Source organism: Falco punctatus (assembly GCF_963210335.1).
Source record: "Falco punctatus genome assembly, chromosome: 2".
In the NCBI taxonomy this organism is placed as follows: domain Eukaryota; kingdom Metazoa; phylum Chordata; class Aves; order Falconiformes; family Falconidae; genus Falco; species Falco punctatus.
The window spans coordinates 15,528,040-15,542,404 of NC_137581.1; the positions used below are offsets into that span (position 1 = coordinate 15,528,040).

At 38.1% G+C, this 14,365-nt stretch overlaps 1 protein-coding gene across 1 annotated transcript in view; it reads left to right on the forward strand.

Moving 5' to 3' along the window:
* CEP126 (centrosomal protein 126) overlaps window positions 1–13,747 on the forward strand; it is a gene marked incomplete at its 5' end in the record, with an annotated part of 38,790 nt that extends 25,043 nt beyond the window's left edge. The window contains 5 exons of the mRNA XM_080376081.1: window positions 3,085–3,209; window positions 3,500–3,587; window positions 4,115–4,324; window positions 6,767–6,831; window positions 8,691–13,747. Of these exons, the coding sequence (XP_080232207.1) occupies window positions 3,085–3,209; window positions 3,500–3,587; window positions 4,115–4,324; window positions 6,767–6,831; window positions 8,691–8,798 (596 nt within the window). The 3' untranslated portion in view covers window positions 8,799–13,747. The remainder of the gene's footprint in view (window positions 1–3,084; window positions 3,210–3,499; window positions 3,588–4,114; window positions 4,325–6,766; window positions 6,832–8,690) is intronic.
* Window positions 13,748–14,365: the final 618 nt, after the last annotated feature.

Sequence of the window (14,365 nt, forward strand, 5' to 3'; positions counted from 1 at the left end):
CACATACTGGGATTACCCCAAAGACTGGCCAAACAGCTCAAAGATACTTTCTAGCAAAACAAAAAAAATCCTGTAACTCAACCGCTCCCCCCCCCCCCCCCCCCCGCCCCCCGATTTTCTAGTTTTATCTACAGTAATACATAGTTTGAACTACAGAGTGATTCAGAACAGCTCTGTTGTGTAAGAGCAGAGGTAGATGAATCTTCTCGTACTAAAGCAGCAGTAGGAAATGAGAAATGTCTGCCTGTTCATTCCAGTTCAAAGTGAAACAGATGAGCTTAAGATATGGGTGACTTAACCTGCTCGATTTTACCCTGGAAACGAATGAAGTCTTGCATTATCATGCCTCCCCTTCAGCCAAGATACTTGCCTCTTGATGTCCTTGTTTGCACATCAGGTCAATGAATCAGGAAAACTATGGGGTCAAAGTTGTGTGCATTACTAATACTGTCTTCACTGCAACTTTAAATGCTGTATCCCCAGTGTCATATAGCTCCAGCTTTTTTAGGAGAGCTGAGTAACCTCTTTATAATATTTGAGTGGGTGGCCATCTTTCAGAACCTGCTTAGATTTTGTGTTTTGATAGCAGTTTTTATTTTAAATACTCTAGATAACGCTTAATGACTTGCTTTTATTTGTTCTATTGCCTGTAAATGCACATAGATCACTATAGCCTTTGTCCTGAAGTGCTTGCCATGGGAGACTGGATACTGCATTGGTCTTGACTTAAATACCTTCTGTGAACAGAGTTCAGCGAGGTCTGTGAGGAGATGTAGATGGAAATGTGATCTGTTGCAATGCTCGGCCAAATGTGCAGAAAGATTTCAGTGAGAACAATGAAGAATAAATGAAATTTTTGTCCATAAGGATCTTCCTTTAATTGGGCTCCCAGGCTTCAAGTGTATATCTTCTGGCTGACACATATTATACTGTAGCTGGATATTAGAATTATTTTGTCCTTTGGTGCTCAGTCAGTAAAATGCTTTAAAAATGTGTTTAACATTTAGCCTGTGACAAATACGGAACTAATTCACGTGCTTATAGTTAAACAAGGGTAGACTGCTCAGTGTCTCATGCCCTTAAAGATGCTATTGCTTATGATATTTTTGTCTTACATTTCTCAGAGGAGCCTTTTCCTTGGCATAGATCTAGCATATCTTGCAAGCTAATTAAATTCTGTTGATGCATATCAATAGAGAGCTACTTCGGATTTTATATTTCAGAAAAACATCATGTGATTACTAATATAACAAGGGTTTCTTTGCTGCTTTTTAAATTTTCCCCTGTATTCAGTAAAACATGATCAGATTTCATTTTCTTTTCAGATGCTATTCAGCCCCATGTGTCACATTACAATAATTCACATATAACTAAACAGCTACCTTTTAAAGCTAATGTGTTCCATCTTACTACTGATGGCAACAGACAGATGACTATTTTCAAATCTGCTTCTAGGATCAATTAATTGTTTTCTGTTTCTGCAAATGGTAGGAATTCTGCTTTGTTAAATGTCACCGTAATAGCAACTAAAGAAATAGAATTCTGTTAAAATCACTAACAGACCTCTTGGTCTAATCATGAACTGTACATGTAAATATTTATTATGTGAATAAATAGGTAATTTATCTTCCCAAGTATAAATCCAGTAACTGCATTTACAAATCAAGTAACTGCTTTTACAAATGAGAATACCTCCTTGGATAGGTGGATTCCTGACTTGCACGTGAAAATGCTGATCCACATCCTAGTTTGCATGCATGAAAGTTTAACTAAGAACTTAATTTTAATTTTGAAACTTGATGCTTTCATTTTGGAAATGTATGTATGTATGTAAACACCTGACAAAACTGAGATAAATTTGAGGTACAGTGTCTAGATTAGGCCTCTTTAGCTAAGGTAAAATACTATACAGCAGTACTGTCATTAAAATTAGAAGACAGTTGTATAAATCAGTAAGGTTAGCTACAACATCCTAATCTGTAGAACTAAGGTTTTAAAGAATGACTGCATTCCAATCACACCTGTGAGGCCACACCTGGAATGCTGTGTTCATTTCTGGGCTCTCAGTACAAGAGAGACATGGACAGACTGGAGAGAGTCCAGTGAAGGGCCATGAAGATGGTGAAGGGACTGGAGCATCTCTCCCAGGAGAAAAGGCTGAGAGAACTGGGACTGTTCAGCCTGGAGATGAGAAGGCTCAGGGGGATCTTAGCAACATTATAAATACCTGGAAAGAAGGTGCAAAGAGGATGGAGCCAGGCTCTTTCCAGTGGTACCCAGTGCCAGACAAGAGGCAGCGGGCACAAGCTGAAACACAGGAGGTTCCCTCTGAACATCAGGAAACACTGGCTTTTTACTGTGAAGGTGACGGAACACCGGCATAAGTTGCCCAGAGACTTTGTGGAGTCTCCATCCTTGGAGATATTCAAAAGCTGTCGGGACATGGTCCTGGGCAACCAGCTCCAGGTGGCCCTGCTTGAGCAGGCAGGTGGAACCAGATGACCTCTAAAGGTCCCTTCCCACCTCTACCATTCTGTGATTCTGTGAATCAAATAAGTTGTGTGAAATATTACAGGTTTTCTGCATGGTTCTATGTAATCTTAACAAACTTTGAATCCATTAAGATATAAGATACAGAACCTTGGCAACAGACATTTACTGTGTTGGACAGTGAGACTTTAGGATTACTTTCTAAATGCAAGTTATTTTCTAAAACATTTATTTTTGGCACATTATTCAATATTTGTTATATCACAGTTCACTGTTCATTCTCTCTCTTGATAAGACCAACTCGTATCTTGGTACAGACCAACTATTATCTGAGATTCAAGGTGGGGTTTCACTTCATTTATAAATGTTCACATACAATCATCCACACCTGTATCTTACAGTCCTATGTTAACATGAAAACAAATATGCCTTAGAAGTGCCTGCTTCTCTCTTTTCACTATAAGAAAATACATTTAGTGAGATCAGATGTAAACATACAGAAGGAAAACATCTAAATTTGGACAGACATTTACTTAGTTTTGCTACTACTGTCTTTATCATGTTTTTACACATTTTTATGTCATGTCATTTAAGGTTTTGTTCCTGTTACAAGGCAAAAGCAGGTTTTTGACATCCACGAAAATAAACACAGAGCTTTTTCAGAACACAGAAGACAAAGTGTAGCCTCTAAAAGATGGAAGCCTACTCATAATGCACAGGTAAGTACTATAAAAAATAAGAAGTTTCTTTATCTTCAAAATGTTAAGAGTTTCAGGAATATCAACGGTGTGTTCAGTGTCATACAATTTTGAATCAGTGTGGTTAGTCACCTTGCTGTCACTGCTAATGAAAAAAATAAAACCCACTAGAATTCATCACTGTATTAGTATACACTAATATTTTTGTACTTGGAAAAATTTAGTAATATGAAATAATAAATTTAAAATGTTCAGAAAATAGTATAGTTAGCTTAAATTATACTTAAAATATTCTTACAATATTTTCATAGAAGTCATTATGTGCTGTCCAACTGAGTCCTGTTCGATCTGCATTTGGTCCTGTACAAAATATGAATAACACCTGTAAGTCTGATGAAGGTACAGTAACACATCTCATTTCAATTCTTTGTTATAGATAAAGTAGTGACCTAGTATATACATTGTGTAACATGTCTTTTAGCACCAGTGATTCTAAGTTAGAAAGGATAGTTTGTTGCCTAGACCAAATTTTTTTACAGAAATGTAAGATATAGCATCATGTGTCATAATATTGATGGTTTTATAAATGCATTACAACATATACTCAAGTTTCATTTAATTCCTGATTGTATTCAACTGTATGACAGCTGTATGTATCATACGTAACTGTATGATACAAAGAAGTATGGCTTGCTGTCGTTACAAATTTCCAGATTTGTTAGAACTTGCTTTGGTGCCCATTGTAAGATGCATTAGTGATCTTAATTATGGCATTTTCTAACAAATCATGCTTCTGGACTTTGCCACCTTTTTGATCTTTTAATGTAAATTTTAGGTGTTTCACAGACCTGTAGTCATGAAAGCAAGCGGTATATTTAAATGGCATGAGATCTTCTCATTTGAAGTTCCCCCTGTAATCTCTTCAGTTTCAGAAAGCACTGTTCAGTTTGTTATGGCAGAAAAACTAGCAAGTACACCCACAGCAGAGGATGAGACCCTTGCAGCTATGGCAAGTGTCCAACCAGCCAGACAGCCCTTACTGCTTAGCAGGGCTCCATGTCCACGCATGAGCACACTTTCAGTAGAAGAACAGAACATTTTCCAGTCTCTTGATCATCTCAATCAAAGGCTACAAAGTAAGTTTGATAATAAATAGAATCCTACATCAAGTGATTAAATAACCTCGTATTTTGTTCTCATGGATTAATTTGGATTAAAAACATGAGTCCTGTGATAGAAATATTTTTCTTCTATTTTCTTCTTATTGTTATTCTTTATTTAATGTAGCAAACTGTAGATCAAAATCATGAAACCTTTCTTAAAGTCAATGAAATTAATTTGAAATAATAGTGATCTTGCTTTGGTCAAAAAAATCATTCAAAATATGACTGGAGGACGCCTTTAGAAACTGGCTCAGCCCAACTGTAGCTGTTGTTTCTAATAGATGTTTGTCAAAATTATTCTTTAAAGATGTATCAGACCTATCAGCCTTACCTGGGAATCTTTTTCAAAGCTTATCCATCTTTTTTGCAACGATCTTGGCGAATACTTACCCTTTATATTATGTATCCTATATCTTTGCAAATGTAACCCTTTATAATGAATGGTTTTTCATTTATTTTCTTCTAGTCTTTTAGAATGTTCCTCTTCTCGATGAATTCTTAAAGATCACAAATACCGAGATCTGAGATTGCTGCAGCCAAATCTGAATATTCAAGTGACTACCATTTGCACAACTGTTTTAGAAATGTCCAATTTACTTAAGTGTTCTCTAACGTATTTTTTAATCTGTGCCAGGCCGATTTCTTACCTGCTTTATACTGGTGCTCTTTAAATGAGCTCTCCAATCACAGCTTCCATTTTGCTGAAGAATGAGGGGAAAAAGTCTGTACTTATTCTTGATAATTTCTTCCCTCCAGTGATTAGTTAGCTAACACTTTCATTCATCATCCTATTGTAACATACGCATAGAACAAACTTACTTCTTGGGTCTCTTGCTACTGTGTCTAATGGTTAACATTTGCTTTGACCTATGTGATCATACAGGTCTTTCATAAACATTCTCACTAGTTTGACATAGTTCCTGTATTATTTTGTGCTCCTTCCTGTATTTGAAATCAGTGGAGACCTTGTGTGTTTAGTCCACGTGGCCTCTTCACTGGACTGCTTGGCTTTCCATATCATTGGAATAACTTCTGCTTGCCATTTTTGCTGTTTATGGAATTGCCAACTCTACTGAATTTTATGCTGTCCTTGGACTTTTTCCATATGAAGTTTTACATGCCAATTATATGAGTTTATGAGTCTGCTTTCTTGAAGTCCATTGATTTTATTTTACTATTCCACTACTTTTCCTTCTGACTACATCATTTCACGGTCAGGTTACCCAGGTTTACCACCTTATTGACTGGAATCAAACTAAACCAGGGCTTATTAAGTTTCTGCACACTATCCATACCTTTCTACATAAAATGGTGGATTGCTTGACTTGGCTCCAGTTTCCTGTAAACTGCAACAGCAGAATAAAAGGTCTTTGCAACCCCTTTGAAACTTTCTGCAGCTGTAGAAATTATAATTCCTGCTCCCGTCAAACAGTGGTTCAAAATTTCATTATACTGTAGCTCATGGTTATTGCTTCCAGGCAAATAGAAGTGAAGAATTCTGTGTTTTGGCAGAGAGGAGTTTTACCATGGTGTGCTTGGGTTAAGAAAGTAGGCATAACAAGAGAAATACAAGAAAATAGAAAATAAATTGCTGTATAAATAACAGAGAAATGACAAATAAATAGAAGCAAAGGTAAATGCAGCAAAACTGGGAGCAATAAGGTTGAAGTTTGCAAATTGTGAAAAGGAAAACTGTGAAAACTGTAAAAACAATACATAAGGAATATGAAAGAAACAACGAAAGAATCACATGGGTTAACTGATTGCAAATTAGGTAACTGAAAATTAAGGTAATACATATATATGTGTATCTTAGACATTTAATTAGCTTGCCTAGTTATTTGGGGATTAAAATTGGTAATAAGAAGCTGGGAAATTTTACAGGTAGGTTTATATGACGTGTAAGTACATGTAAGTATGTACCTCTAAGAAAGTAAGTAATTAAAGAGGTGTGAGTACTTACATGACATGTAAGTACCTCGCTTTTTTAAACCATGAACTTTTTGAACCCGGGGTTTTTTTGGCTTTGTTTTCACACATTACCAAAATAGCAGACTAAAACTGTGTACCTTCATAGTGGTCTTTTTAATGAATGGCAGTTAGTCACTAACCAATCTAAGTCCAAATTTATTTTTTTTGCCAGCTTAGAGTAGATGGCATTCTTTTCTCTAGCTTTAGATTTCTTTATTGACCATAATGTTTTTTTCAGTTAAAAATATCTAGCTTCAAATTTTAAAAATACAGATACAACATATACTTCAGCAGCTGTTGATAAGGGAAATAAACCCAATGCTATTAAACTACATTTCCACAATACTCAGGAAGTTTTGTGTTGAATATTTTACTATGAATCATATTTCTATTGTAGTATTCGGTTTACATAATATTTATTATATACTTTTATGCTATTTTTAGATGTTCAAGAAGCCATTGCCAGAAACCCATCTGCTTCAAATGTTTTGCAGATAATCACCCCTTTAGTAAGTATTTAATTTAAATATGTTCAGCTTTAATTCCTACAAACTGACCTTATGGCTTATTTTGTAGTAAAAATATAATTTAAAATATTGACATCAGTCTATTCAACTGGCTTGCCAGATTTTGAGATTTCTATTAATGTAAAAAAAACAAACAACCAAACACACTTATGAACTTTATAGTACTGTAAACAGCTTTTAACAGTTTATACCAGACTGCCTCATCCTCTGGCTTCATTTTCCTGTTGGAATCTGAAGACACTTGCAAAGTTCAGGAAGTTCCAAGAACTTTTCAAAAACAGTAATTTAGTAAGGTCCATCTGAACTATATACAGCTCATAATTATTCTGTATTTCTTAATAGCATAGAAAGGAAGGGGGGAATGATGCATGGCAGTGCATAAGATAATCGGTAATACAATGAATTCTTATTTGACCTGCAGATACGCCACCTTCTATATGTGATAGGTATTACATTTCTTCAATAACTGTTTTTGTTTCATATACTCTAGATCTTGTCAGTTTGAAACAAAATAATGATGATACCTGGAATATAAAGAACTGAATAGGCAGATGAGTGTCTGAAGTACAAAATTTACATTTCAAATGTTCAGTTTGTAATGCAGGAGTTAGTATTTATAAATCTGTATTATCAGTCTCATTCTTTACTATAGGTTTATACTGAGGAAATAACATAGACAGATGACTGTATCCTTCACGTACTTTATACACGTTCACATAATTCATATACTTTCCTGGATAAACTGTTAGCAAAAGTGTTAGAGAAAATACTCCTTATTCAGAAGGCTTTTGCCACTTACCCAGTTTAAGACTGAAAACCCCCAGCAAGTATCCAGGTTCCTAAATTCAAAATGATTGCCTGGTTCTGAAGTGACACCATGAAAAGAACACAGAGTACCTCACTACCTCTCCTTGTGAATTCTGCTACTGGGTGTGACCTGGAACTTCAGCTTCCTCTCTTCTGTCTTATAAATCTAATTCTTTATGGTAAAACAACTTGTAATTTTTTTTTACTGTTTTTCAGCAATCAGTGTAGCATAGCTACCTTTATTGGATCTAACTGGTTTACCAAAGCATTTTTGAGCTTGTGTGTTCTCTGGGGCTTTCTTCATAGCCTGTCCTACTTCAGGAAAAAAGAAGAAGAAAAAAAAAAAAAAAAAAAAAAAAAAAAAAAGAGAGAAAGAAGAAGCTGTTCTCCGTACCAATGCATTTACCTGGCTTTCAGCAGTCAGACTTCTTGGCTGGCTGGTCTGTGACAAAGCTTTCTCCCACTAATTCTTCATCTACAAGATTTTTGTTTCATGAATAGGATATTAACAGTAGACATTACCCAGGCTTTCCAGTCTCTGGAACTGTAAGCTCTCTGATAGGCATTTAAGACCCTTTTTTCCCTGCAAGTATATACTTAAGCATTTAAACAGGTGTCCATCTGTAGATATACATTCAGATCTCAGACACTGGCTTGCAATTCTTCTTGATGATAAGAGTAAACAACTGGCATACAAGTTCCCAGCTGCCGAAAAAGTACAGATGACTGAGATTTCATCAAATCTCCTGCTACAAGAAGCAATAGGATTTAAAATTTTTACTTCACCAAGAGAATAACCTGCTGCAGTCCTCCTAGTTTCAGAGCATCCAAATAGAGTGTGGATATTCACTTAGTAATTCAGGTGAACAACGTTGTACCCTGTATCTAAATCCAGATGAAGGTGCACAGTCATTTATATAACAGAAAACAGATCACATGATATCATCAAATGATGTTTCTTGAATGCTATATTATACATAATCACATTTGTGTTTATATACCTGTATATCTTATTATCCTCCATTTCATTACAGAGCATTCGGCAATGTACATCCTCCCCTTTGGTGAACGCTACAATAGCCTCACAGCAGTACCAGAATGCCGCAGCTAGCAATCCACTGCAATTGTACAGGAGATACTGACATCTGCTCCAGGATATTGTGGCTTTAGGTACTTTATATGTAACGTGTATACTATTTGACACTATAAAATTAGCAACAAAATAAAGACGTAAGTCAGATAATTAATGTCAGTTGACTGGTAAGCAATTAGGATAATTAAGTCCATTTTATTACACACTTTTTTTACTATTGTAAAATTAATTTCAAAAACCTGTCTGCATTGTTACGTCAGTTCTAGATTAAAGGCTTTTTGTTAGTTAATTTCTAAGGAGTGGTAACTTTTTAACGTCCTTTCTTTGCTCTTCCTTTGCTGTTTCAGTGCAAAGTAGATAACACTGAAACAAGCTGCAGAAGGTGTGTATACAATGCACAGAATCAGTCAACAAATCTAGGCTGGTAACTAGCTGCAAGAAGCAATAAAAACAATTTATTAAATCTCTGGGTTTGTAAGTCCCTATTTGATGCCTGGTTTTCTGCTTGCGTCTGTACAGTAAGAACTGTGCGGTTTGCCTGGGGACTTAATCAGTGCCGTATTTCCACCAGCGATGTGCCTGAACTCCACACAGTGCTATTGCCAGTCTTTGTTAAAGTGTGTGGGAGCTCCGGAGAGTTGTATTTCAGGAGTGGTGTCAGTGCTGTACCAGTGCAATCATGTGAACATGCACTCAGAAGGGCACTGGCATTTCTCTAAATGGAATGCACCTTCCCAAAAGAAGCAATTAAATGATTATTTGGCAAAAGGCTTTTTAAAACTTTGTTATACCCCATCATACCAAGATCATCATACCATTCTGATGCATTTGATTAGGAGGGAACCAGCCTTTAAAAAAGAGAGAAGAGGAAGATGGGTGCCCATCATAACAACAGTAAATTTATCAGGGGATTAGGGCTACCTGCTGGTGTGTGGTGTCAGCCAAGACATGTAGACATTGGCAACAAGACATTGTAGACAAGGCGAGGTACATATGTAGCAAATAGCAGCTGAAATTTTACACAGGAGGTTTAGGAAAGATTGATTTTTTTTCAAAACAATGTTTTGAAGAATGAAATAATGCTACCTTTTTCCTCTAGCTAGGCATTGCAGCATCTTTGGAGAAAAATCTGATAGTCTTAAAGGGGTTGACTTCAGTCTGGAGCCTGTTAAGATAAACTGTATTTAAACATCAAAACTGCAGAAACCTGGTGTCTTATGATTGCTGTTGCCATCTGTCCAGACACTGCTGCCAGAAAAGAGAAACTATAGCTGCCATCTACACGCCTAAAGGATTCTGATGAAGTGTGTCAGTACTTACTGGGTCTTTGGTACTCAAATACATGTAGAATTCCCCGTAAAAGACATGACTGTATCCTCAGAGCAAATGAACAAAGGCCTTCTGAGTTGGAACTCCAAACTGGTTTGCACTGAAAATACTGAGCCCTTACATCTGTTTGTATGCAGTACACTGCAACATTCCAGTATGGCAAGGATGTAATATTTAAATAGTGAGGGAAAGTTTCCCCACAGAGATTAAGAGAAGGGAAAGAAAATAATCTAAATACCAGAGGCCATGGATCAAAAACAACCCTGCTAGTCAGCAAGACAGAGCACCAGCTTAACCAGGTTTCTTCTCCTGTTAATTGCTTTAGGTGGCAAAAGCAAAGCCCATGAGTCAGCTTCCTCAACTACATGGAGAATTGTTTTCTCAAAAACAAATGCCTGCATTTATGTTTCTAGAAAAATATTTTCAAATTAGTTTTTTTTATTTAGGGTTACAGGCTTCAACTCAAAGCTAATAACCTTGTTTCTCAGATCATTTTAGCTTTTTTGGAAAATACTGACGTATCTTTTTTGTTTAGGTATCTAAATGGTGTGACTCTCAGGCATCAGGAACGTGCAGTACAAGAACGGACCCAGAGGCAGCTGCTGGATTCCAAGCACTTGTGAAGAGCCAACAAGGTCTTTTTTTGCCATTAGTCAATGATTATTCTTCAGATTGATGTTTCTAGGCTTTTCTATTTCTTACTTATAAATTAAAAAGCTTAATTTTATTTTTCAAGTATGAGGAAAAGTAACTTTAAATCAACAAGCTTGGTTTAGACATGAACGTACATGAACACTTGTGTACCTTTGATTTCTCTCAAAAACTCTTCACTCTGCCTACCATTCACTCTGCTACTTTTTAAAGAAATTAGTCCATATTCTTTCTACAATAAAATTTTAGTATGAAAATAAAACATGAAAACCAGATTAAAGTTATAATTTCCAGTACAAGCTTAAATTCAAAACACCCGCAAAAATTCTTTAAACATGCACCTATGTGCCTGATTTTCAGCTTGACTGAACACCTGCAGGGATGGTTTCAGGTGCAAGCACACCTCAGTGCTTTTTCAGAGACTAACATGCAAATGGTGCCAAAAAAGTAACCACATGTCCTCAGCACATGTCCTTTCCCACATGCCGAAGTATACTTTAAGCAAAAGGCTAAAGACCAACAGGCTGCATGAAGTTGTACAGGGGATACAGAGCACAAAATTAATTTTTCATTGCTAAGATTAAAATTTCACATTTCATAGAAAGCAAATGTGTTCTTCTTGGAAAGAAATTTACTGCTTTACATTTAGCTTCCCTCTTAGTCCAATTTGCTTCTTGAGCTGCAGCACTGAGTAAATTGGCCCATCCATAAATCATGGATTTATAAGGGAAATTCACCTGTGGCATATTTTACTTATACTACTGCAATACTTTGGAAAACTCACTTGTGATGAACATTGTACAAACCCAAGGTCTGCCAGCAAGCAGTAAGGTTCCAGGGTCAAATGAAGGTAAGATTTCATCACAAGATGTCAGCTCCACGGCTCTTCTGTGGCACTATGGGGTGTGCAATGAGAAACCCATTCCAGCTTTACTCAGAAAAAGTTACAATAGCGGTGTAGACACAGCATTGTCTTCAGCCCATCAGCTAATACAAGGCAGCAGCCATGGAGAATGTCCCAAACAGCAGCGGAGCAGAGCCAGTTGGGATGTCATTAACAAGCACCTTCCCAAGCGCAGACATGGCTAGGAGAAAGCCAGGCTTAGAAGAAATGGGTTGACGCGAACACAATCTTTACACCCCATCAGGGGTTTGCAGGGAGCAAAAGCACCCCTGGCAAGGTCCACCTTCTCCTCCACCTCCTGTGCAGCAGCCTCCAATGCCAGAAGGAATATTATCTACCCCTACACCTGGGAGGGCACCTCAGGCTATTAGCCACCACCCACTCCAGCACCCACAGCTAGGGTTCAGGGTGGCAGGAGGCAATGGACCCGAGGCCTCCTGATCAGGGCGAGAAGGGCCCCTGCCTGCTGTTGGCACTGGAGGCAGTGGTGACCGGCACAAAGGTGCTGCCACATGGGGACTACACCATGTCCTCAGTGTTAGCAGGGACAGGCACAGAAATGGACTGACTGGGCTGCAGCTGGAGCTGCCACAGCAGGCTGGGGTTTCTGAACAAGACTCCGATTCTCCATCCTCTTCTGGAACTTTCTGGCAGCCAGGGGCATCAGGCAGCAGGGTTCTTGCCTGTGCTGTCGATAAGGTCTTGGTGGTGGTGGTAACGGGAGGGAAGAGGGGGACTGGGAAAGGCCAGAGACATTCTTCCTCCAGATGCTATTTCTGGCCAGTTTGCTTGCACGGGGGAAAAGTATTTTCTGTACCTACCAGATTCACGGGGTAACAGAGCTGCAGCCTTGTGAAGGGATGTAGACCTTGCAGAGCCACTATTGCAGCACTTAGGCAGCTACAACAAGGTCTTTTACCATCACATACCATCATACTCTTCATGCCAGCCCCTCTGCTGCCTTCTTCTAGTCTCTCCTCATGCATGACATGCTCACTCGCTCTTCTCTCTGCTTCTTCTTCCTCCTCTCTCTTCCTCAGCTGCCCTCTCTTCCTTGGCTGCCCAACCCCTTAACAGAACCAGCCACAGCTGCACCCTATCTACATCAGCCAACCCGCCGCCCCTGAAGCCAGCCCACAGCTGTATATTATCAATGGTAATTAACCTCTTTCATTCCTCTACAAGCCACTGTTGACAGCTGTACTCTGCATTTCAAACACCATGTTTTGCAGCCAAAAGGGACACAAGTAAACCTTTACCTTATGACAGTGTTTGGGGGCAGCCAACTTTTGTGTAAAATTGCAGCAATTCTGTACAGCCACAGGCTATTGGGACCGAGGGTACCTCAGAGCATTTGAGATTAAAGAGCGTGCTTGAAATATGCATTTACCTGTATTAGGCCAATATTTAGTACACAAGTCTTGAGTTATGCAGCAGAAGTGGTAAAGCTCCTGCTGGGGAGTGGAACCTGACTGATGCTGTCAAATTCTGCAGACAAAATGGGAATGACAATGCAATTAGGAAAGAAATCGGCAAAATATGGATAAAGTAAATATGGGGGTGCCATCCAAAACATGGCTCTTGGTGTGTGGGAATAACCAGACTCACTTGTCATCTAATATACTGAAACACTTAAATCTGCTTGATCAAGTAGACAGGAGGTTCCATATCCTTTAATCATCCTCGTCATAATATTCCTAAGTCTGGCTCATGATTCCTGCTCTGACACCACTGCTTTTATAAGACAGAATTCACCCAGAATGGATTTGACCCCATATAAATAAAGACAACTCCACAATGTTTTTGGAATTGTATTTCAAATCATAGCCGCAGGATTCCTTCAATATTGAATATAATTCCCAAGCCAGTAACAATAGTGGCAATGATCCAGGTGACAGGAGTGGCTGTGGGTGACACAAATCTACATATTTGTAGTAGTCTCTATTATTGTATATATTAATTTTGTGTTTGTTTTGAGAAGGAAGGAATTGTTCGACATTTTTCTTTAATCTGTGTCCAATAGTTCATGGTCTTTCAGAGTGGGAGGAAAAGAAGAAAATGGGAAGGAAAAGGGAGGAAAAGGGGAGGAAAAGGGGAGGGGAGGGAAGGGAAGGGAAGGGAAGGGAAGGGAAGGGAAGGGAAGGGAAGGGAAGGGAAGGGAAGGGAAGGGAAGGGAAAAAAGAAGAAAACCCCCATCACTTTCCCATGCCTTTTGTCCAATTTTCAGCAATGTTTGTTCATGTTTCATCTTTCCTCCTGTGGCTGGGATGAGGCTCTGCAAGATGTTAGATGAAAACGCCAATAGGTTAGGTAAAAACCTCTACAGTTAGGTAAAAATTCCAATAGAGTGGGCCATTATCTGTTATTTGTTGGTCATTGAAAACCTCTGCCATTAAGCAAACCAAAACAAAGTAAAACATTTATTTCCAAAGAAGGAAATGCTCCTGAAATACTTCATATTCAGTGAAGAGGTTTGGTCAAGGAAAAAAAACAAAACACTAGAGTTCTATTTATATTTAAGTCTGACTTTTCACCTCAAGATAAGGTTTTGAGGCTAAATTTAGCTTAATCAGATCAGTCACAAACTATGTGAAATGTTTAGTTTGAGGTCCACTTAAATATTTTGGTAATTCCTCAGTGTGGGCATCTAACAGAAATAAAAAATTATTTGCACAAGCTATTCAAGAGATCTGAACTCTGTTCTCAGCTGTGGGCAAAGGGGACCCAGCACA